Source organism: Sphaeramia orbicularis, chromosome 9 (assembly GCF_902148855.1).
Source record: "Sphaeramia orbicularis chromosome 9, fSphaOr1.1, whole genome shotgun sequence".
NCBI lineage: Eukaryota > Metazoa > Chordata > Actinopteri > Kurtiformes > Apogonidae > Sphaeramia > Sphaeramia orbicularis.
In genome coordinates this window covers 50,005,348-50,030,701 of record NC_043965.1, presented here as the reverse complement: position 1 = coordinate 50,030,701, position 25,354 = coordinate 50,005,348, and the positions used below count along the sequence as shown (strand labels likewise).

At 40.4% G+C, this 25,354-nt stretch overlaps 1 protein-coding gene across 5 annotated transcripts in view; it reads left to right on the top strand.

Annotated features, from left to right (window-relative positions):
* Positions 1 to 25,354, top strand: part of cltcl1 (clathrin, heavy chain-like 1) — a 45,200-nt gene that overhangs the window by 11,016 nt on the left and 8,830 nt on the right. For 3 of the 5 annotated variants that reach the window (XM_030143398.1, XM_030143397.1, XM_030143394.1), the window contains exons 3-30: positions 439 to 441; positions 2,699 to 2,967; positions 3,203 to 3,364; positions 4,990 to 5,103; positions 5,192 to 5,365; positions 6,219 to 6,416; positions 7,405 to 7,605; positions 7,756 to 7,908; positions 8,822 to 8,944; positions 10,275 to 10,412; positions 10,521 to 10,685; positions 10,835 to 11,015; positions 12,454 to 12,617; positions 12,699 to 12,824; positions 12,929 to 13,071; positions 14,855 to 15,089; positions 15,175 to 15,297; positions 15,395 to 15,540; positions 15,648 to 15,831; positions 16,803 to 16,995; positions 17,069 to 17,226; positions 17,577 to 17,741; positions 20,852 to 21,127; positions 21,417 to 21,566; positions 21,656 to 21,787; positions 22,827 to 22,937; positions 23,028 to 23,198; positions 25,044 to 25,265. In XM_030143398.1, coding sequence (XP_029999258.1) covers positions 439 to 441; positions 2,699 to 2,967; positions 3,203 to 3,364; positions 4,990 to 5,103; positions 5,192 to 5,365; positions 6,219 to 6,416; positions 7,405 to 7,605; positions 7,756 to 7,908; positions 8,822 to 8,944; positions 10,275 to 10,412; positions 10,521 to 10,685; positions 10,835 to 11,015; positions 12,454 to 12,617; positions 12,699 to 12,824; positions 12,929 to 13,071; positions 14,855 to 15,089; positions 15,175 to 15,297; positions 15,395 to 15,540; positions 15,648 to 15,831; positions 16,803 to 16,995; positions 17,069 to 17,226; positions 17,577 to 17,741; positions 20,852 to 21,127; positions 21,417 to 21,566; positions 21,656 to 21,787; positions 22,827 to 22,937; positions 23,028 to 23,198; positions 25,044 to 25,265 — 4,580 coding nt within the window. The remainder of the gene's footprint in view (positions 1 to 438; positions 442 to 2,698; positions 2,968 to 3,202; positions 3,365 to 4,989; positions 5,104 to 5,191; positions 5,366 to 6,218; positions 6,417 to 7,404; positions 7,606 to 7,755; positions 7,909 to 8,821; positions 8,945 to 10,274; positions 10,413 to 10,520; positions 10,686 to 10,834; positions 11,016 to 12,453; positions 12,618 to 12,698; positions 12,825 to 12,928; positions 13,072 to 14,854; positions 15,090 to 15,174; positions 15,298 to 15,394; positions 15,541 to 15,647; positions 15,832 to 16,802; positions 16,996 to 17,068; positions 17,227 to 17,576; positions 17,742 to 20,851; positions 21,128 to 21,416; positions 21,567 to 21,655; positions 21,788 to 22,826; positions 22,938 to 23,027; positions 23,199 to 25,043; positions 25,266 to 25,354) is intronic. The other 2 variants (XM_030143399.1, XM_030143396.1) reach the window with 1 other exon arrangement.

Here is a 25,354-nt window from a genome sequence, read left to right as displayed (position 1 = left end):
GTGAGAAAACCGTTAGCTGTTATTATTAGTGGATGATGATGTTATTGTTTACATTTTTAGAATAAGGTTTGGATGGCATCCACATTGTTTTTGTCTTAACTTTTAACAGATCTGTTAGTATTGCTGTGGGAATGCCACAGTCATGTGATGACTAATCCTCTGTCGGTGCTGTAAATATGTAGAGTGCACTCGGTTCTATTTCCTCAATGTACTAAATTGGTTGTGCAAATTGATTTTCTGCCACTGAAACTAGCCCTTAGAGCACAAACACAAGCGCTGATCAAGATGATTTGCCTGTAATGCTTCTCTCACTCACTGCCCTCCCTTTACCCCTCGAGGATCTAATGCCCCTGTTTGCCCTTTTTCCTGTGTTCTATCTTTGTCTTCTTACCTGATTGACACTTTGCTTTTTCTCCCTTGCTTTCTGTCATTTCTCAGACGGTGAGTTGCTCTCTGTCTGTCTTTCTGTCTGATACAGTAGCCATGTCTCTCATAAAAGCTTTCCACATCCCCCCATTCAAGTACACAGAGCTGCTAATCAATTAAAGCATACGGCATTTGCTTAGATATAACTTCCATTACTAGAGAACTCCTGCAGTATCACACCCCTTCTCTGACACAACCTGCTAGCACATCCTGCTTTTATGAGAACTAAACATGTATTAGCATGACTTGAATGCCAGTAGAATGTGTGTGTGGTATGCATCATCAGATACTACACACTGAAAAGAGTTAGGCCTTTTGTGAACAGGTACAATCAGTCAAATCAACCTTCAGAATTTCTTTTCACTGCACATAAAGGATGTCATTGTTTTATCAATAAGTGTGTGTGCTGATAGCAGTCTGCAGATCAGCCCTAGTAGTCATTTGAATCATGCATTACCTCATCTGTTTGTTTCTATGTAAACCATTTGTTTTTATTCATAGTCTGTGTATAAAGATGGACAACATGACACTAGTTTCTTTTGTTATAGAAAAGTGAAGGAAAAGTATTTTCATTACCTGAGGTGCCACATGACTTTTTAATTTTAATATAAGACCTTGTACTAGTTAACACTGGATTTCAGACTCTGGGAGACTATATAAAAAAAGTAGATGCAGCTACTGTGATGTCACCCATTCATTTTTGGACTCCTGTTTTGAAGCCTCAGCTTTGTAATTTCAACATTGCCCTGTGCTTGGAGCCAGAATGACCATATTTGAACAAAAGAGCAGAGCTCGGGATGTGGGAAAGGGTCATTGATTGAATGTACCAAACTAACTGTACCACCAACACTGCCAATCTAAATGTCACAGAACAATTTCAGCAACTTGCTAACAGTTACCACATAAAGCTGTGTTTACACAACTTTTGACATTACTGTTATCAGAATTTAAACCTTTGAATTCTATTAGTTGACCAAATTGGCAGTAAAGAATTAAAACCACTGTTAGCTGACGTACCTAGATGATGCTTACAGGCTGTGTTATAATGTTCTGATAAACTTGACAAATTATTGGAGTTATATGTTGGCAGTCTTGTATCCAGGTCTCTTAATACATCCTCAGTTGTTTTCTCCTGCATGTCTTGATAGCGATTGGTCATTCAGTTGTCAATCACCAATTTTTATATCATCACATGTTTCGCCAAAAATGATCAGAAAGATGATGACAGAATGAACATAGATGTAGGTATGTGATGTGTCATGTCCATGGACTGATGTGGGGGGTGGTTATGTTTTGGTTTCACTTTATATAGTCTATTACTTTAGAGTTCTGTGTAGGACTGTTGTAATAACACAATTCCTCAGCATAAAAGTTTGATTATCGCTACAAAAATTACTTTCATAAACCTGTTTCTTTTATAGTCGAAGGTTAGTTTCACTAACCAAAGGGCAGAGAAGTTGTTAAGCCATGAACAGAAACCTAGAACTTTCTTTACAACAAAATAAACTCCATCCTCTTTCTGTTGTAGTGACTCTGTCATATAGTTGTAGTTCAGTTTGCTCAGATCTTAAAATCTATTTCCACTGCTACTTTGGTTCAGCCAAGGTGGAAAAATTATGTTTATTGCACTGAAAAATTCATTGCTTAAATGGTTCCGATAAAAACACTGAGACCTCATAAAAAGACAGTAACATATGGAAAAGACATTTGAAAGAAAAGAGTTGAATATTCTGAAATGATGATTAAATTCCTTTTATCTCCACTTGTCTGTGATAGTAGCAGATATCATAGAGTGGTAAACCACATAGCTGCTCAAGCTTAGACGTAGACGAAATCTTTTCTTCTGTATGTAAAGTTGTTACCTGTGTTTTAATAAAATGTAGCAGTGGTCAGTGAGAGTATAGTTTAGGAAGAGAGAGAACAGAGGAGCAATAATTTAATGACACTGAAGTGTGATCATTTTAAGAAAAAGACAAAACAACAACTTTTTACATTATTAATCCTTACATTATTACGTTATAACTTCTTACATATACATTGTCTTTGGATTAATTGTGCATGGTAAGGATGTTTCCAGTTCATGAAATGCAGTGCTCAATTTCGAATCACCAGCCCAGCTTTAAAAGTGCAGCTCAAGGTATCGCTTATATTTTGCTAACTTTAAATTATAAGAATATAAAACATGATTGAGTTTAATGTGTGTTGTCTGTGCAACTTACTGTCCGGCATCAGTTACTGACTTCCATCCACTCTTCCACTTTACTCCCTTCAGCTGCCAAGACGCTGCAGATCTTCAACATTGAAATGAAGAGTAAGATGAAGGCTCACACGATGACAGAGGAGGTCATGTTCTGGAAGTGGATATCGGTCAACACCGTTGCTCTGGTAACGGATACAGCTGTGTATCACTGGAGCATGGAGGGGGATTCCCAACCAGCCAAAGTATTTGATCGGCACGCTAGTCTGGTTGGATGTCAGATCATTAACTACAGAACTGACGACCAACAGAAGTGGTTACTGCTGATAGGGATATCTGCTCAGGTATGAACACAGTCATGTTTACTCACGTCTCATACAGTACAAGTGCAGGTGGCAGAAAATGAAGAATGTGGAATGTGAGTTATTAGCTCTGTGATTCCTTATCTATTTGTGTATAGGACAAAGGAAAGTCAACTCTCTCAGCTCTAGTGTCTTTTTGTGTGTGTGTTTTGCAAAAATCAAGCCAGATAATTTGATTGAATTTATTCCACTCAAGTTTCTTCTTTTTTTCCTGCAGCAAAATCGTGTGGTTGGGGCCATGCAGCTGTATTCTGTTGACAGGAAGGTTTCCCAGCCCATCGAGGGCCACGCTGCTGCCTTTGGGGAGTTCAAAGTAGAGGGAAATGCCAAACCATCCACTCTGTTCTGCTTTGCTGTGCGCTCCCAGGCTGGGGGAAAGGTGAGGGCTTCTAGATAAGATACATACTGTAAATCAGACTCATGATGATATCAGTTTATTTAGTCTACTGTCTGAACAAAGTCATGCCACACAAAAGGTTTATTTGTCTCACAGATGGCAACAGCAGTAGCCAGACTTTATTAGAAGTGTTTCTTACTTCTAATAATACCTCTGATATCTGTGAACTTGATATTTCAGGAATACAATAAGGAAAATTCTTTAAATTTTCCCAAATGTTCATCTGGATTGGAGGTTGAACTAATTTGGAGGTCAAAGGTCAACATTACCATGGCCTTCCAAAACTTATTATTAGCCATATTGCATATGTTAATAAGTATATCACACAGGTAAATTCACAAAATGAACACAAAGTATTTCAACTCAGTTGGCTGATATGTGTTATAACCTAGGGTACAAACCTAGTGCACGGGGGAGGTTTGGGGGGTCTGGTTCTAGTGCCACATCAGCTGGTTCAAATTTCCAACCCTCTTGGAACTGGTTCACTTTTCCATGGACAAAAGATTCACCGTAGGGAAATGTCAGTAAGTTGTTAGTATAAGTTGGTAGGTGACATTTGCAAAGGTAACATTAATACTTGACCATAGGTCATGGAGCAGAAGCCTGTTGAAAATAAGTGACCTTGACCTACTTTTTTAAGGGCAAATGGCCTTGTGCAGTTATAATATCTGAGTACTTTCAAATATAAATATGTATGTAATAAGTTTTACACAAAGACAATCTAACCCAAAATATAGGGCAGTAACTTTCAGCAGAATCTTACACTATATTTGGCTGTGGAGGATTAAAAGTGTGCAGGATGTTATGTTTTCTTCTTTGGATTACGCATGCTAGATTGTACCTGGAAACTTTTGCTTTACTTTTTTGTTGGTCTACCCTAATGTTGCCAACTCTATAAAACAGTCTCTAAGTCTGTGTTCACATGGCAGGTTTTAATGCTCAATTCTGATTTTTTACTGAGGTATGATTTTTTGCGTGGTTATTCAACTTAAAATTCAAATGCGACTACCTTCAGACTCATGTGTGAACAGTCTATGGTCCTGAAGTGACCCACAAATGCAGATGAAGATGTGACATCACACAAAGCACACTGTGTTTACAGAAGTAAATGTGGATGTTTGCCGGTTCTGGCCTCCTCCAGTGCAGAATTGCAGTGTTTCTCACGGTTCATAAAAGTCAGATGAAATCCTACATGACTGTTCTGATTGAAGTCACGTGGCAAAACATCAGATATGTATCCAATTTAGGACCAGATAGTCTTCTGGGTCCGATCAGAAAACCATCACATTTTTGCTGTTCCAAAAAATGCAGGTCACATATGGGCAAAAAGTCTGATTTGGGTCATCTTTACCTGCAGTGTGAACGTGGTGTAAGTGCAGACTGCAAGTTTTTCACTTGAAAGGATTCACTGGACTTATATGTCAATATAGTGTTAAATTCCATTTCACCAAAAGATACAGTCTGGACCGACATGGATGTAAACTGTGGAGGTGGTAGTTCTAGTTTTATGAATGATCTCTCCTATGCTCTCTAACACATTCCTCTTTACTGTGTAAATTTGCATACTGTGGTCACTTCTTTATGTGTATCTGTGCTTTGTGTTACAGTTGCATATCATTGAAGTCGGTCAGCCAGCTGCAGGAAACCAGCCATTTGCCAAAAAAGCAGTGGATGTATTCTTCCCTCCAGAGGCCCAGACCGACTTTCCTGTAGCCATGCAGGTGAAGAACAGTCCCTGGTATTAATTCATTCTGTTAAGTGTAGGATGATTTCTGAAGAATAATTCCTTTCTCTGATGTTTTTCCTCAGATTGGCAATAAGCATGGTGTAATATATCTAATCACAAAGTATGGTTACATTCACCTCTATGACCTGGAGTCTGGAGTGTGCATCTACATGAACCGAATCAGTGCGGAGACTATCTTTGTAACTTCCCCTCATGAAGCCAGCTCAGGAATCATTGGTGTCAACAAGAAGGGACAGGTGAGAAACAAGTTATAAACAGGATAACAGTAATTTTTTTCCCCCCCAAACATTATAAAAAAGATCTGCTGCACATGGTTAAGTTGAAAATGTTTTTCTTCCACTGGCTGCTATGCTGCCTTCCTTCCTTCCTTTATTGACTATTCATTAGGGGTGCACCTCACTTGGTTCCTGACGAATCGATTTGATTCAGATTCAGAGGGTTACGATCTGATTATAAACAATTATGGATGCACCCCGCAGTTAATTAATATTTTTCTCACTGTATGACAAGTATGTGCTGTTTTTTAAAACTAAATGCATTTCTAATGATCTATAATAAAAACAAGCTGATGAATTTGCTTCCATTATCTTTTACTGAGACAACAAAAATGTGTCAGCTGGAAGGTTATACATGTACCTGGTAACACTGGATTGCAAAGAACCAACAGGAAGATGAACATGCTTAATCATGTTCGTTGTGTTCCTAAAATACTTCATTGGTGCTTGACACATCCTGTAAATATTGTCGCTTTTGTCCAGTTCCCCTTTCCCCTCGACTTCATAGAAACCAAAATGATTCCATATACTGGCTTTTAAGTGAGTTCTAGGCACCACATGGATTGTTTTTTCTGCCATCTTTTTGTTTCGTGTGTGTCGCTGTAAACTGTTCGGGGTGGCACAGCAGTCACAATTTAGTTCTGCCTTTTTAGTTACACTGTCAACATTATTAAAATAACATTACACTCAGAGCATCGATTTTTGACATTTCTGCATCAATCCATAATCAGGCACGTCTGCATCATGATGCATCGAAGAATAGGTTTTTTTCTGCATCCCTACTATTCATGTATTTCCACCCTTTTCGTTGTAGGTCTTGTCAGTATGTGTTGAAGAGGAAAACATTGTCAACTATGCCACCAACGTCCTGCAGAACCCAGACCTGGCCTTGAGGATGGCTGTGAGGTCAAACCTGGCTGGAGCCGAGGAGCTCTTTGCCAGGAAGTTCAACACTCTCTTTGCACAGGGAAGTTACTCAGAAGCTGCAAAGGTGGCTGCATCAGCACCCAAGGTATGTCTGTAACCTATACTGCTGTGAAGTGTTGGCCCAAACCATAAACATCTGTGTGCTGGAAAACAGGTTTAGTTTTGTTATATGAGGCATTCAAGATTTTTTTCTGGTTAGAAATGATATTCAGGCTGGAAGATTTAGGGAATAATGTTTGCAGAAATGGAATAAATGAAGTGTTTATATCTACAGAGGGATTCGATCCTGTTCCATAGTGTTTCTTGTTATGCCTCTGTGTTTCTACTGTAGCTCAAAACAGACAACACAGAAACTGCCTGAAAGAAATAATCATTTTACATTTATTGTTATAATTATTACTGACCTCTTCTTTCAAAGGTAGATGCTATTTCAGCAATGTCTCTGTAGATTCTTACATTTTCCATAAATCTGTATTCAAGCCTTTCATGACCTTGTTTTACTTGCTTAGTCTTTTATACTTGATATATAGTATTTAATTTTTTATTGGACTGTCTTCTCTCTGTAGCACTTCGAGATTCTGCTGAATGAAAAGTGCTTTATAAATGCAATGTTGTATTATTATTATTATTATTATTATTATTATTATTATTATTATTATTATTATCATCATGATGTTAAAAATTGTTTGTCCTTTCAAACACAATGTGAGCTTTGGTTTTGGTCATATTTCTCTAACCCAGCCTTGTAACCTGTGGGTTTATGTAAATACACAGAGCTGACTGGAAGGAGGCCATGTGTTACAGGCTTTGGTAAAAAAGCAGTTAAGACACACATTCTGTGCAGTATACATGTAAATGGAATATGCTGACTGTCTTTCAAGTGTCAAATTCAGAATATTGTCATATTCTGAATAAAAATGGAATATTATTCACACGTAAACACAGTTACTATGCACACACACTGGAGTAATTATGAATTTGTACTTGAGAAAATTCAGCAGACATCTTGATATAGTTATTTATATTCTCTTATTTTGTCTTTATCCATAACTGGGATGTTTTCCTTGCCTCAGGGTATCCTGCGGACGGCTGAGACCATCCGTAAGTTTCAGAGTGTCCCAGCACAGCCGGGTCAGGCCTCTCCTCTGTTGCAGTACTTTGGTATTCTGTTGGATCAGGGCCAGCTCAACAAGTTTGAGTCCCTGGAGCTGTGCAGGCCTGTCCTCCAGCAGGGTCGCAAGCAGCTACTGGAGAAGTGGCTGAAGGAGGACAAGGTACAGCCGGAGGAGTCAAACGACTGAGTGTTGAATATCTCATCTTCATGATTTCCCCTTGAGAGATAGAATACACACTTTATTTACAAATTTCAGTATTGTATGTTGTTAATTTTCTCTGAGTGGTAGCTGTGTTTTTGTGTTTTGCAGCTGGAGTGCTCAGAGGAGCTGGGTGACCTGGTCAAGGCCTCAGACCCCACCCTTGCTCTTAGTGTGTACCTCAGAGCTAATGTCCCCAACAAGGTGATCCAGTGCTTTGCTGAAACCAGCCAGTTCCAGAAGATCGTGCTGTATGCTAAAAAGGTAAACAGAGCTGTGAAGACTGCATTTATCTGGCAATTATTCATAAACAGAACAGATGTAAATTGTCCATCACTGCATATACGAGTCTGTAAGAACATTACACCACACTATATGTTATTAGAAACATGGTTTGATTTTTAGTGTCCTACATGATAGACCCTTTTCCTGTGAACTGATGTAGAAAAACACAGAAGCCCGAGGAACAGTCTGGATGTTTTACACAAGATGCATTTAGTGTGACAAGCTTTTGAGAACAGATGCTGCTCAATACCAGAGAATTATGAATGCACTTCCTGATGTACAAGTATTGATTACTGCTAATACCATAGATCAATCATTGGTCCCAATTAGAGGATAGAGTATGTCTTGCATTAATTGCTCAAATATTCTATCTATACTTATAGCCTAATAGTACTTCAGTCCAAGGGGAAACAGAGAATCAGATGCATTTTCGTAAAATATGTATGTAAACCTAGGTCTGGAGAGTTTATTTCTCAGAGATAGAAGGGAGAGCAGAGTGACCCATGTTCCAATATCATTAGAGCTAACAATGCTCTGTAACTTCACATTTGGCATAATGCAGCTTCTAAATCCAGAGGAAAACGATGAGTAAAACATTACAGTTACAATAACTGTAATTCCGTATTTATAGAGTCAAACTTGCTTGAAGTGCTTGGTGACGGAGACACAGGCTTATTGTGTTTTAACATTCTACCAAGTGTCTCAGATCCATAGAGCCCAGCAGTCTTCTTTATGACATTTAAGTCATTCAGCTGTTACTGATTGAGTTGAATGTGGTTTTTTTTTAGGATGAAAATGAAAAGAGGACAAAGCCTAAAGTGGTTTATGCGAGTTCTCCATATTTTCTTCAATTCGTGACTGAAAACTTGCTTTTCATTGTGTATGAACACAGGTGGGCTACACTCCAGACTGGGTGTTTTTGCTGAGGAATGTGATGCGTGTCAATCCAGACCAGGGACTGCAGTTTGCCCAAATGTTGGTCCAAGATGAGGAGCCATTGGCCAACATCAACCAGGTAACATAAGTACCACATCGACTCCAGCACATTTATCCTCCTTTTAATTACACATGCACGCATGAAGGCTCCAGCTGTGTTATTCCAGATGTGGTAGCAATGCCAGGAATTCCATGAGTCAGTAATCCCTCTCTTCCTTTCAAAGCCACATCATTAGTCTTCTCAGTTCCACTCTCAAGAAAACCTTATAACCTGATGCTTTTCCATTTTACAACTTGCACCTTTTGAGATGTGGACGTTGTTTGACTGTATAATGAACCCCAAGAAAAATGAACAGAAATGTGGTGTTTTCATGTAGCTGAATTCCTTATAAAGCATAGCATGAACATGTTTTCTGTTTCTGTCATCAGACAAACGGAATAAATATGAAATAATGAAGTAGTAATAGCCAGGGGGTTGGTGGTGTGAATCCTGTTCTGCCCTAGTCATGTGCCGTTGTGTCCTTAGACAAGACACTTCACCCACCTTGCCTCCAGTGTCACTGTGGATTGGCACAGATGCTTCCATCAGTCTGTCCCAGGGCAGCTGTGGATACAATGTAGTTTAACACCATCAGTGGGTGAATCTGGAGTGAATGGAAAATGGATCAAAAATATAAAGCATTTTCAGTGCCTTGAAAAGCACTATAGAAATCCAGTCCATAATTATTAATCGACATATGCATGTTAACTAGCAGTCACTTCTCAAACACTTTGAAGTTACTGCCCTGTTTAGACAAAAATCTTTATTTTTCACACAATGTTATCTTACAAAATGAACAACACCAATGACAATGACAGTTGGTCTAGAACCTCTCAGTTCATCTTTTATTTAAGTGGCATTATCAACAGGCACTGACTTAAGTACCTCTGGATGCAGATACATAGTCCCAACAACCAGTCAGAGAAACAGTGTGTGTTACAGTTGAGCCAATCATTATATTAAACAAAGCAAACAAATCCTGTCAAAGGTACGCAAAAACATTTCTTACAGAATACAAGGCCTGTATAAATGTCTGAATTTTATGAGTCATATCACATCTGGTATTTCAATGCATAGATTTATTCCTTTTTTAATGCAAAAATTGCATTAAAAAATAGGGGGTATAAAAACCACATTTAAAAACTGTAAGACAACTATAAATTATGCTTACAGCCCTGCCACAAACTGGTCTACCCACCATCCAGTGCTGGCCGTCCCTGCACTTAGATGATACTTAGATGAATTAAAATCTGCAGCCTATATTGTATTTCGCTCAAATACTCAAACAAATGGTTACAATATTGTAGGTGTTCACAAGCGTAAGATTTCTCCCGGCTTAATTGTCTTTTTTCCTCTACTCGTCTGGTAGATTGTTGATGTATTTATGGAGGGCAGCCTGATTCAGCAGTGTACATCTTTTCTACTGGATGCTTTAAAGAACAACCGGCCCGCTGAAGGACACTTACAGACACGGTTACTTGAGATGAACCTCATACATGCCCCTCAGGTGAACTTTCAGACTAAAATGTATTTTTAAAAAGATGAAGCACCTTTTCTTTTGATGAACATGATTAAGGATGATTTCGGTGTTGATGTGTGTGTATACTTTTTAAAGGTAGCAGATGCGATCCTTGGGAACCAGATGTTCACACACTATGACCGTGCACATGTAGCTCAGCTGTGTGAGAAGGCAGGGCTGCTGCAGAGAGCCCTTGAACACTACACCGACCTGTATGATATCAAACGTGCTGTGGTGCACACACATCTGCTCAACCCTGAGGTAAGCCTGTGGATGTGAGGTCACGCTTTTGGGATCAGCTTCTTACACTTTGTACTTTTTTTGGATGATGTGTGAAATGTCTCTTTCCATCCTCTCCCCTCCCTCCTCTTTTGCTGCTGTCTGACTTTGTCTTTTGATCCTCACTTTAGTGGCTGGTGAACTTCTTCGGCTCTCTGTCAGTTGAAGATTCACTCGAGTGCTTAAGGGCCATGCTGTCAGCAAACATCAGACAGAACCTGCAGCTGTGTGTCCAGGTAGCATCCAAGTACCACGAGCAGCTGGGCACTCAGGCATTAGTGGAGCTCTTTGAGTCCTTTAAGAGCTATGAGGGTAAGTGTCATACAGGTGGAAGGTACGGTGCAGACTTATGCCCTGTTGCATCAGCATTGCCTAAATCCTTTCATAAATCCACACGAAAATCAGAAATTCAAACTAATTCATTTAGTACTTAATAAAGTTGTGTTGATGTTTTATTACACTATAGATTTGTGAGATTAGTTTTACAGTGCAGTGCACAGTACTGCCACAACTTTACTGTTCTGTATTTCAGTACCTAGTGCTTTGTCCTCTGCAGTTTGTTCCCCCTCAACGCAGCTCATTTTAAATCAAGGTAGTATGAAAATTGAGAAGTCTGAACCTTCTCAATTGACCACGATGTGGTCATAAACACTGATATAAATAACACGTTAATATGATTTAAATAAATACTACATAGGCTACAGTGACACAAAGTGAAGATTCTTAGCTGGGAGTGTCTCTATGTCACCTCATAGCTAAAAAAAAGCTACCATTAATCACCAAACAACAACAAAAAGGAGGGCTATGTGAACTAGGACAAAGCATTATGATTAGATGATAAATATACAACATTAACCAACAACTTGTGTAAAATATTGAGCAAAATCAGCCACAACCAAGACTAATAAAACAATCGCCAACTAGAAAAGCACTCGGAGAGCGCAGACCTCCGCCAAGGCAGATCAGTGTCGTGCCCCCCCCCCATCACCACCAAAATTTAATCATTTGTTCCTTGTGCCGGTATCAACATTTTCTGAATATTTCATCCAAATCTGTCCATAACTTTTTGAGTTATCTTGCTAACTAACCAACAAACACACAAACAAACCCTGGCAAAAACATAACCTCCTTGGCAGAGGTAATTATTTGGGCAGAAACACATAATGATAGTCTGTTAGGACTGGTTATCTGCAAGAATCTTCAGTTGGCCATATGCCCACTGTGATAAATTACCTTTTTTTTTTTTTATATCCAACTTAAGCAAAGCTGTCATGGTGAAGAACACACCACCATATGCATAAAAGTGAGCTTTTATGCAAACAAACCATTGAGGTTTGCATCTATCATAATTCTTGTACCATCTGACAACATAGCACAACTTCTGTAGCAGTAAGAACAAAAGAAATGACAATTAGTTTTGTTAATAATATTGGATTGAAGACTAAGAAAAAAAACTTAGTTGCTAATCTATCACTGATGGAAAACAGACATTTTATTCACTTCCCTTTATCCTCCAAATCATCCCAATTTGAAACTGACAAATACTGTTTTACAGAGGACTTTAAGTGAACTAAGGACTTGGTAGTTATTTCAGCTGTGGTAATTCTTAGCAAGTTACCAGTGTGTATATTATGTCCTAAATCAGAATCAATATTCTAACAAGGCAACATTTGAACTTGCCAGTTTTTTTTCAGCCTTTGAGTGACAGGAGCTGACTGTGTGGTTTCCTCCCCTTTCATCTTTCTTCAAGGTCTGTTTTACTTCCTGGGGTCAATTGTGAATTTCAGCCAGGAGCCTGACGTTCACTTTAAGTACATCCAGGCTGCCTGTAAAACAGGGCAGATCAAAGAAGTGGAGAGAATCTGTAGGGAGAGCAACTGTTATGACCCAGAGAGGGTTAAAAACTTCCTCAAGGTAGATATCTTCTCGTTCTGACAGAATGATTCAGCATTATCGCTGTAACTTCATACAAGTTTTGTTTTTTCTTTTTCTTAGGAGGCAAAACTGACAGACCAACTTCCTCTTATTATTGTGTGTGATCGTTTTGACTTTGTTCACGACCTGGTACTCTACCTCTACCGCAACAATCTGCAGAAATATATTGAAATCTATGTACAGAAAGTAAGGCTCTAGTTCAGACATAACCAGTTACTACAGATTAGACACAATCGCTCTTTAACTGAAGTATAATTTGCTAACTTTGTTTTTGTTGCTTTTGTTTTCAGGTGAACCCCAGTCGTTTGCCAGTGGTCATAGGTGGCCTATTGGATGTGGACTGTGCTGAAGATGTTATTAAGAACTTGATCATGGTGGTCAGAGGTCAATTTTCTACTGATGAACTTGTGGAGGAAGTAGAGAAGAGGAACAGGTAAGGCTCAGTGAGAACTGACCTCCACTGGTTCCTTTGTTGTCCTGTTTCAAAGCTGCATTGTGGCTTAGTACCTGCTCAAAATGTATTTGTTTCTGTTGACACACTTATGATACTACAGTGTGGTAAGTTCACTACAGCTGAAATACTTTTCTTCTTAGCGTGCAGATCCTCTTGACCCAAATTACGGTTTTGCCTTTGAATTAGGGGTGAAATCAGTAATACTTAGCATATTAGCTCTTCCACTTCCAGTAAAGCTACTTTACAGTGAAACTCTCTTTGCTCTCTATTAGAGCTGACCTCTATTGCACAATTAAAAACTGATCCTAGTTTAGTCAATCCCACTGTGATAATGTAAAAAATGTAAATATTTTAATCAATATGGAGATGTTTTCTGAACCAAATTAAAAAAAAAAAAAAAAAAAAAAAAATCCCAGGTCCCATCCATCCTCTGGCTTCAGTAGCATAAAATATATCACCATATTACACCATGTCCACCAGGAGATTGAGCATTGGTACATTTATTTGACTACCATGTTTGACAATTTAAATAATTAGATGTTGTAGTTTTGGTGCAACAGAACTAAATTGGGGCGGCCATGGCTCAGTTGGTAGAGTGGGTCGTCCAATAACCGAAGGGTTGGCGGTTCGAATCCCGCTCTGTCCTAGTCAGTCCGTTGTGTCCTTGGGCAAGACACTTCACCCTCCTTGCCTCCAGTGCCACCCACACTGGTGTATGAATGTTCGGTGGTGGTCGGAGGGGCCGTAGGCGCAAAATGGCAGCCATGCTTCTGTCAGTCTGCCCCAGGGCAGCTGTGGCTACAGATGTAGTTTACCACCACCAGAGGGAGAATGTGAGCGCGAATGAATAATGGGTCAATAATGTAAAGCGCTTTGGGTGTCTAGAAAGGCGCTATATAAATCCAATCCATTATTATTATTATTAAATTAAATCTAATTTGAAGGGAAAAAACTAAATCCAGTTTAAATTCGATCTTTAAATTATGTTTAAGCAAACTTCTAGCCAGGCACAACAAACCCCGCCCCTCACATGTATTGTAGCTTATTTTGGCATCGATCCAGCTGATGTCATCATGTCTATGCATGTGCTGATGTTAGCATATCTGGGTGTGTCCTGATATAATCATGTCTACATACATGTACGTATGGTGATGTCAGCATTTGAACCAAAAAAGTGTTAACATTGAAATTATTTTAAGAAAGATTTTGTGTTGTTTCACTTATAAACAATATATGCCTTAGCTTTCATGTCAGAGTGATGTATAATAATTGCCTCTATATATGTGCCAAGTTTGAAGTAAATTGTAACAAAATGGAAATTTTCTATAGACATTTGACATTTCAGCCATTATAAGTAAATGGGGAAAAAAAGATTTTAAAAATTCATAAAAGATTTGAACTTTGGCCTACTTTTCCCAGAATGTAATCACATCTATTCTAGGTCACTGGCAATCTATAAACCCAATTTGGTATGAATTCAACGAACAGATTTGCTGCTGAAGTGTTAACAAACAAACAAACAAACAAAGAATCAAACCAAACCAAATACCCCTTGCCACCACTTAGGGAGGCGGGGTAAAAATGTTAAACCCTGATTTTAGTTAATTTTTTAAACATGATTCCTTGTTTGTACCATATGTATGGCATTTATGACACAGCTGAGGGTACAACACTGCCATCTAGTGGTATAACTGTTCATTGCACCAAAATACAGTTATTTATTGGCTTAGAAGTATAATTTGACAATTTTGTCCTCTCTCAGGTTAAAACTTCTGTTGCCGTGGTTAGAGTCCCGTATCCATGAGGGCTGTGAAGAGCCAGCTACCCATAATGCTTTGGCCAAGATCTACATTGACAGCAACAATACTCCTGAGCGCTTCCTCAAGGAGAATCCCTTCTACGACAGCGCTGTGGTCGGACGCTACTGTGAGAAGAGGGATCCACACCTGGCCTGTGTGGCGTATGAGAGAGGCCAGTGTGACTTGGAGCTCATCAAAGTGTGTGCTTTACTTATCATAGCATTTAGATATTTGCTGATGGTAAAAAATTCTCTAATTACTCACATATTTTCTGATGGGACAGGTGTGCAATGAGAACTCATTATTCAAGAGTGAAGCTCGGTATCTGGTACGACGGAAAGACCCTGAACTGTGGGCCAACGTTTTAGAAGAAAATAACCCATTCAGGAGGCAACTTATCGACCAGGTCAGGTTCTCTCGATATCTACTCTGAAGTGACTCACACTGTGAATGAGTGGTATCTATCAGTTTTTACTCATTTACTTTTTGTTTGTCACTCTTAGGTGGTGCAAACAGCTCTGTCAGAGACTCAGGATCCTGAGGAGGTGTCGGTCACAGTCAAAGCATTCATGACTGCAGATCTGCCCAATGAGCTGATTGAACTGCTGGAAAAGATTGTACTTGATAACTCAGTCTTCAGTGAGCACAGGTACAGCAGATGTACACCTAAACTGGAACATTTAAACACACAACTTCATTGTGTTTTTGGGTTTTTAGTGTATTTTTCCACTCCATAATCTGCCTTTATCTTCCCAGAAATCTTCAGAACCTGCTGATTTTGACAGCCATCAAGGCAGACCGCACTCGTGTGATGGAGTACATTAACAGACTAGACAACTACGACGCTCCAGACATTGCTAATATTGCTATAAGCAATGAGCTCTTTGAAGAGGCCTTTGCCATTTTTAAGAAGTTTGACGTAAACACCTCAGCAATACAGGTAAAATTGATAAATCACTGCTGGGTGTTCATGTTTTCATTTGACACTGCCTTATATTCCAATCAGTCAGTCAAATAATGAGAATTTAACATGTGATATCACTGTACGTGTCCAGTTTTGGAAGAAATCTCATTTCCGACAAAAATTAATGATCTTAGCAGGGTGTGGACTCAAGTCATCGGGACTCAGTTCACAATTTGGTTGACTTTAGGAAATCATACAAGACCTGGAACTGAACTTTTTTGACTTCTGGACTGAGTTCTCCCCAATTCAAAAATATTCAACCTAAGAACTGTTAACTTTCCTGCTCACAGATCAGTTGTAAATCAGTCTCACTGCAGCCTCATCACCTTTTTATGGGAGTGACAGGAAAATTTAGTTCGTCACCGTATGCCATTTGGCTGCAGAGGGGGAACGTGAAAGAAACAACTTGCAGTTTTTTGGGTTGGTTTTTTTTTTTTTTTTTTTTACATCTTAGGTTCCACATAGAATAAAAATACTGTGGCTAATTGCAGTATTATTTAGCCAGCTATAGTTTGACCTAAGGGCTAACGTTGAAGTAGTTAAAGTTAGCTTTGTCAATCTGAAACCCAAGTACTTTTATGTGGAAAACTAACAGTTATTGTGTGTTTGGCTGAATATTGGATTTTTGTCACAGATTAGTAGACGGTATTATAGTTAGTGTAAAATCCCTGATATAGTTAATGTTGTTAGTATAATAAACATTTGAAATGTGTCATAATAAAATTCTTGTTGTAGGATGTGGAAGAGAACTTATGAAGACAGTTTACTCATGTATGTAAGAGGAGTTAAAAAACTTTACTATATTCTACGCATGATATTTAAGAGTGTGTTAAATATAAGTCAGTACACCATGTTAGGTACTTGAGACTCGGTTTGAGCCTGCATGGCTCAGACTTGAAATGCACTTGAAACTGGATAAACTGCTTTTTCTCTTCTGTTTTCTCTAGGTGTTGATTGAGCACATAGGGAACTTAGATCGGGCTTATGAATTTGCAGAGCGTTGTAATGAGCCTGCAGTGTGGAGTCAGTTAGCCAGAGCTCAGCTTCACAGAGACCTGGTCAAAGAGGCTATTGACTCGTATATTAAAGCTGTTGACCCTTCAGCATACATGGAGGTGGTCAATGCAGCCAGCAACAACAGTAAGTAACTTTGAGTTTCAGGCCACTGCAGTGTTTCGTCTTTTACGTGAAACTAACTGGTTTGTGATTGCAGATAACTGGGAAGACTTGGTTAAATTCCTTCAGATGGCTCGGAAGAAAGCCAGAGAGTCGTATGTGGAGACAGAGCTGATCTTTGCTTTAGCTAAGACAAATCGTTTGGCTGAGCTAGAAGAGTTTGTCAGTGGGCCCAACAATGCCCACATTCAGCAGGTAAGAGAACATCACAGCTGCAGCACTAAGATGATCTTGTACCTGTGAGACACTTGACTTGCAGCTGCTTAATTGTTAACTCCGCCAAGGAGGTTATGTTTTCTCTGTTTCTCTGTTTGTTATGGTTTCTCTGTTTGTTTGTTTGTTTGTCTGTTAGCAAGATAACTCAAAACGTTATGGATGGATTTTGATGAAGTTTTTAGGAAATGTTAATACTGACACAAGGAACAAATTATTAAATTTTGGTGGTGATCGGGGGTGGGGTAGGGGTGAGGGGACTGATCTGCCTTGGCGGAGGTTTGCACTCTCCAAGTGCTTTTCTAGTTTTCTTCTTGTTTCTCTGTCTGCAGGTTGGTGACAGATGTTATGAGGAGGGGATGTATGAAGCAGCTAAACTCCTATACAACAACGTGTCCAACTTTGCTCGACTTGCTTCAACGCTAGTCAACCTGGGAGAGTACCAGGCTGCTGTGGACAGCGCCAGGAAAGCCAATAGCACACGGACTTGGAAGGAGGTAACCAACACACACACATACACACAAATGATTTCCAAATAACACAGAACACCCCAAAGTTCACCTTCGATTAAGGGGCAACAACCACAGCTTGAAACTGGACGTGGTACAGGAAATATGTGTAAGTGTAATACCACATGACAGCTCAATAATAATAAATCTTGGCTCCAATGGATTCACATAAAGAAAAAACTGAAACTTCTCAACATACTGAGTCAGTTTTTCCATGAGTAATTCTGGTCTCATTCAGTTCATTTGGACCCTGTAATAAGTCTTCTGGTGGTTCTTTTGTGATTTGGTAACCAATCATAATATTGGAACAGCTCCACTGGAGTTATTGTTAAGTGATTACTTTTAGAACACTCTAAAAAGGCAAGTTTACTAAATTCTGGCAGAGAACAAGACTTGTAAGTGTAACTACATTAGCTAAGGTTAGCATGTAGTTGATATTGTCTAAAATAGTCTCTTGACTAACTAGAACCAGCTAAATGTTAAGTAATTGTGTAAATGTACATTTAACATGTACCTGCCATGTCTTCCATAGAAGAAGCAGAGGCTGACGTCTTAGAGGTGGACTCGTCCATCACACAAGCTGAAGTCACTGAGGTGGTTGGCAAGCTCCTCGGTGGCAGGGCACCGGGGGTGGATGAGATTCGCCCTGAGTACCTTAAGTCTCTGGATGTGCAGGGACTGTCTTGGTTGACACGCCTCTGTAACATCGCGTGGTGGTCGGGGACAGTACCTCTGGTTTGGCAGACCAGGGTGGTGGTTCCCCTTTTTAAGAAAGGGGACCGGAGGATGTGCTCCAACTATAGGGGGATCACACTCCTCAGCCTCCCGGGGAAAGTCTATTCCAGGGTACTGGAGAGGAGGATCCGACCGATAGTCGAACCTCGGATCCAGGAGGAACAATGCGGTTTTCGTCCTGGTCGTGGAACGCTGGACCAGGTCTATACTCTCCATCGGGTGCTCAAGGGTTCATGGGAGTTCGCCCAACCAGTCCACATGTGTTTTGTGGATCTGGAGAAGGCGTTCGACTGTGTCCCTCGTGGTATCCTGTGGGGGGTGCTTCGGGAGTATGGGGTCCGGGGCCCTTTGCTAAGGGCAGTCCGGTCCTTGTATGACCGTAGCAGGAGCCTGGTTCGCATTGCCGGCAGTAAGTCAGACCTGTTCCAGGTGCATGTTGGATTCCGGCAGGGCTGCCCTTTGTCACCGGTTCTGTTCATAATTTTTATGGACAGAATTTCTAGGCGCAGCCAAGGGCCGGAGGGGGTCCGGTTTGGGGACCACAGGATTTCATCTCTGCTTTTTGCAGATGATGTTGTCCTGTTGGCCTCATCGAACCTGGACCTTCAGTGTGCACTGGGGCGGTTTGCAGCCAAGTGTGAAGCGAGCGGGATGAGGATCAGCACCTCCAAATCCGAGGCCATGGTTCTCGACCGGAAAAAGGTGGTCTGCCCTCTCCGGGTCGGTGGGGAGTCTTTGCCCCAAGTGGAGGAGTTTAAGTATCTCGGGGTCTTGTTCACTAGTGAGGGAAGGATGGAGCGGGAGATTGACAGACGGATCGGTGCAGCATCTGCAGTGATGCAGTCGCTGTACCGGTCGGTTGTGGTAAAGAAGGAGCTGAGCCGAGAGGCGAAGCTCTCGATTTACCGGTCAATCTACGTTCCTACCCTCACCTATGGTCATGAGCTTTGGGTCATGACCGAAAGGACAAGATCCCGGATACAAGCGGTCGAAATGAGTTTCCTCCGTCGGGTGGCTGGGCGCACCCTTAGGGATAGGGTGAGGGGCTCAGTCACCAGGGAGGAGCTCGGAGTAGAGCCGCTGCTCCTCCGCGTCGAGAGGGGCCAGCTGAGGTGGCTCGGGCATCCGTTTCGGATGCCTCCTGGACGCCTCCCTGGGGAGGTGTTCCGGGCATGTCCCACCGGGAGGAGACCTCGGGGAAGACCCAGGACACGTTGGAGAGACTATGTCTCTCGGCTGGCCTGGGAACGCCTCGGGGTCCCCCCGGAAGAGCTGGAAGAAGTGTCTGGGGAGAGGGAAGTCTGGGCATCCCTGCTTAGACTGTTACCCCCGCGACCCGGCCCCGGATAAGCGGAAGATGATGGATGGATGGATGGATTGTTGAGTGATTGATTGCTTGGTTGACTGACTGATTGAGCGGGTTCAATCTGCCTCTTTGCAACAGCTAAAAACGTGTTGCTCCATAGTCTATTGTAAGTCAGTCACTATTCAATCATTACCTTCAAAATTTGAACGAAAATAGCAAGATTGTTATGTTAGACTTGCAGAGTAACAAAGACAATTCTTGGTCCACGAAGGTTTTTGGCCAGAGTCTGGATGAGGTTGCCCTCAAGCCCTCAGCTACTTGGATACCCCAGTGTGATGCTGTTTTGACAAACTGTAGTTTTTTTTTTTAATCTTCACACTCCTCACACCGTCACTACAACATGAATTCAGTTGTACAGGGAGGTAACCACTTTAAAGCTGTAAACATGATATGATTTTCTTCTCACAGGACATGGCTTCAGATTTAGGATAAGAAACATGTTCCTCAAATTGCCTGTTTTTAGATGTACCAAGAACCCGTCTGAAGACAAAAGGCAACAGAGCCTTTTCTGTAGCAGGTCCAAGGCTCTGGAACACTCTGCCCCAACAAATGTCACATGTGCGAAGTCAATTAAGCACTTTAAATCTCTTTTAAAGACGCACCTATTTGCACTGGCTTTTAATACAACTGTGTGACTTTTATTTGTTTTATCTTCTGGTTGTGTTTTTAGATGCTATTTATCTTATTACTCTGTATTGTTTTTTGTTTTTTTTTAATCAATTTTAGTATATCTTCTCATCAGTTCGCCGTCCGTCTGTCCATCTGTTTGACCATATGTGCAAAAAATTTGGTGTGGACTGAAGGCCGAGAGTTTTCAAGTGCGGGCACGTTATGTTTGTAATATACCTTGCATTTGAATCTGTAGATTTGTACAGCTCTTTGGGCACTTTGCGTTGTTTCAAATATGCTATATAAATAAACTTGACCTTGAGTAAAACAAAGCTATGCATCTTAGAACATTCTTTTTAATTCTCCCTTTAACTTCTCCAAACATCAGGTGTGTTTTGCTTGTGTGGACGGTGAGGAGTTTCGGTTGGCACAAATCTGCGGCCTTCACATAGTGATCCACGCTGATGAGCTGGAAGACCTGATCAGCTACTATCAAGACCGTGGATATTTTGAGGAGCTCATTGCTCTCCTGGAGGCTGCTCTGGGCCTGGAGCGAGCGCACATGGGCATGTTTACAGAGCTCGCTATCCTCTACTCCAAGTTCAAACCTCAGAAGATGAGAGAGCACCTGGAATTGTTCTGGTCCAGAGTTAACATCCCAAAGGTAGGATAGATCTATCTGTCTTTGTGTGACAAAAAACAAATGTTTGTTTTGTAATTAATCAAAAGACACATTTGGCCTCCAACATTTCTTCTGTTTACTATTAATATCAAAATGTTGGCCAAGGATATTAGAGGTGATATCAATATTAAAGAAACTGTAGTGAAATGACATGGCATAACTTGTTTCTTTTTGCAGATAGTGTATGATTATATTTGACAGAATCTACATCACATGCCACATTTAAAAGGGCTAATGTCTGTGCTTGTCTGATTTCTGGTTGTGTCTCCAGGTGCTTCGTGCAGCAGAGCAGTCCCATTTATGGGCAGAACTAGTTTTCCTTTACGATAAATATGAAGAGTATGACAATGCAGTCATCACAATGATGTCACATCCAACGGACGCTTGGAAAGAAGGACAGTTCAAAGACATTATTGCAAAGGTAAATTAACTGTGACTGAGCTGGATATGTATGTGTTAAACTTCTTTTATGTAGTGATTTTCATGTACAGTCTTTTTTTCCCTCTTCAGGTTGCCAATGTGGAGTTGTACTATAAATCTCTAACCTTTTACCTGGATTATAAACCTCTTCTACTCAACGACCTGCTCACCATATTATCACCACGGCTTGACCACAGCCGAGCTGTCACTTTTTTCACCAAGGTAGTCAAGGATGTCATCTTTACAAAGTCATACCCCCTATGGATTTGTTTACACTCTTATAAGTAGAGGATAGACCTAGTATTCAGCATGTCTGTCTGTGAGAATCATTTTGTTTCCAGAGTAGGACTGGAAAACTAGTCAATATTATTTCACTAAACTTGAATACAGTTTATGAATTTCCAATGCACATGTTGAAGTGGTGTGGTTTGCTCTATGGTCTGGTGTCTGTGTTGTTCCATTACGCTGATTATCATTTTGTTTTGGTTCAAAACTAGAAAATGATTAAATATTTTTAGTAAACTACTCAAGAAACAACTTGACTTCTACTGGGAAAACCACTTTTTGATTTATAGTAAAAGCTTCATTTCTGTTGTGCATAATTTAGGATATTTGTCAATATTCAGACAACAGCTTATAGAAACACAAAACACATTTGCTACTTGATGTAGTAAACACTATGTACATTTTCCTGACTGTGTACTGCCATAGTTTTACAATGAATGAAAAATATTTTACACTTCTCATAAATTTAGATCTCTTTATTGTGTTTTGTACTGTTGCTTTTGAAAACTATGCTGGTAAAATGAGGATTTTTTTTGCACATCTGCATTCAACAGCAGCTCATTTAGTGTTTTAATCTGTGTTGGCTTATGTTGTTAGGAGATGTTCTGTAAATCAAAGAACACTAACTGAAAACCTTTTGTGGTAAAACATTTAAAAGCATCATTTTAATCAGACTAAAATACTCTAAATAGTCAAGCAATATTAATGCTATACACACCCTTGTGGCAACACAGTGCTCACCCTAAATTGAATGTTATTGGAGTAGAACAGTTTAGGCAATGCTACTGATAGACTAAATGAGTAATTGAACAAATTAATGAAGTATTCTCTATAAATGAATGGCAGATTATTGGAAAAATCAATATTTTCAATGCTATTAGACAATTATTATAGTGTGGATGATGTATATCTCCAGACCTAGTTTGAGGTGCCTATGGTCAGACATCGTTGACTGACATTATTTTTCTTGAAACAGGTGAATCAACTTAAGTTGGTCAAGCCCTACCTGAGGTCTGTCCAAAATCACAACAACAAATCAGTCAACGAAGCCCTCAACAACCTGTTGACAGAAGAGGAGGATTTCCAGGTCTCACAGCTGCATACTATTACAGCAAGTAAATAAAAAAACAACTTTCTGTTTGTTGACTGATGTGTTGTCGGTTTGGGTTATCTGTAGGGCCTGAGAACATCCATCGATGCCTATGACAACTTTGACACCATCGGCCTGGCTCAGAGGTTAGAGAAGCATGAGCTGATTGAGTTCAGGCGTATCGCTGCTTATCTGTACAAAGGCAACAACCGCTGGAGACAGAGTGTGGAGCTCTGTAAGAAGGACAAACTCTACAAGGTAAGAAAAGATGATTTACTCTGGGGAAAAGGAGGCGAAGGAGCACTTCACAATTACAGTAGGCTCATATTTGTCAAGTCCTTCACACACCTTTAGATGGTGCCATGTGTTCATTTTTATAGCTGAATCTTGATAAGATACTTTATTGTCATTGTATTTCCATTCGTTGAAATTTGGGTGCACCTCCAAAAAGATACTCTTAAACACCCCCCCCCCCCCCCCCCCCCACACACACACACACACACACACACACACACACATACATATGTGCATGCGTACATACATACACACACGTACATATACATACATACACTCATACACACACACACACACACACACACACACACACATATGTACATACGTACGTACATACAGACACATATACACTTACACACACACATACCCACACACCTACATATGTATATAATAGGGCTACACGATTAATCTATTTTAAATTGAAATCGGATTTTTAAATTAGGACAATTTTTAAAAAAGAGAAATCGTCAAATCGATTTCATCTCTGTCGCACCCCTGAGCTGTGTGCCTCCGGGCTACTGTAGGCTCCTCCTCCTATCTGTGAGAGTGGTCTTTCACTGAAGTCTGTCCAATGACCATGGACGTTAAATCTGTGATGGTCCTGCAGCAGTGATACCAATGTGAGGCGTGGTTTCACACACAGATCCCCCAATCCAAATATAACTGCATGGGGATCACTATATTACGTTGTCCCGCACGGATCTATACCCTACCATCTTCTTCCGATCCGGGTCCGGGTCATGGGGGCAGCAGCCTCACCAGAGTAGCCCAGACAGCCCTCTCCAGCCACATCCACCCATGGTGTTCCCAGGCCAGCCCAGAGATATGATCCCGCGGGTGTCCTGGGTTGGTCTCCTCCACGCACAGATCCCCCAATTTAAATATAACTTCATGCGGATCACTCATATTAGGTGGTCCACGCATGCATGCATGCATACATGACTGATGCCTGTCACTGACTTACATTGGTATCACTTCTGTGGGGCCATCGCGTGATACCATCACAGATTTGAGGTAGGGAGCAGTGCCTTGCATTGCCGGTTGTTCACAAAAACAACATGCAGACATCTGTTGTCTTTTGTAGTTTTACCCAAAAATCGAAATGTAAAATCAAGTTTTTAGAGGAAAAAAATCAGGATTTTATTTTTGGCCAAAATTGTGCAGCCCTAATACACACACACACACACAGACAACATGTATCACATAATATATAATATACAAGACACAACTATTTTGCTAGTCAGACAGTGAAAAAATCTAAAAAAAAAAAAAAAAAGGTATATTTAGTTAATAAGTTAAAAGTAAGTAAATAATTCTTATTGCACATTGTCATAGTTTCTGTGTCTGAGCTTTCAGGGCTGAGTTCAGTGTTGTTATAGCTCTGGGACAGAAACTGTTCTGTAGTCTTGTGGTGCAGGATGTGATTGACCTGTAGCGTTTTCCTGTGGGGAGATAGATTATAGATAGACTCGCAGCATTGTACCCATGGTGCCATTGTACGATAGCATGAGAGGCTAAAATTGCTAAGCATACCTCACAACATTTGAATGCCGACATAAAATTGTGCCTACTAGATAGTCAGGTAATGTTTCTATTCATTTGGTGAGTTTGGCGGCGATTGGGCCTGTGAAGGCTGAGAAAAATCCATACAAACGCCCTCCTGTGTTGCAACATCGATCGGACATTGGACGGACACAGAACATGCATTATCTAGTAGGATGAAACAGTTGAACAGAAACTATCAGTTTCTTCGAATAAATGTTTCTCTGGTCATCTCTTGGTAAGTTGTCACTGTGTGTCTTTCCAAAGGATGCCATGCTGTATGCTGCAGAGTCAAAGGATGCAGAGTTGGCAGAAACTCTGCTCCAGTGGTTCTTGGAGGAGGGCAGGAAGGAGTGTTTCGCTGCGTGCCTATTTGCATCCTATGACCTGCTGCACCCTGACGTGGTGCTGGAACTGGCCTGGAGGCACAACATCATGGACTTTGCTATGCCCTACTTCATCCAGGTCATGAGGGAATACCTTAGCAAGGTTAGTGCTCCTGTGGACCTTTCACTTTCTTTTAATTAGGATTTCATTTGTAGAAAAAACATTAAAAGGTGACTCCTTTTATTTTTACT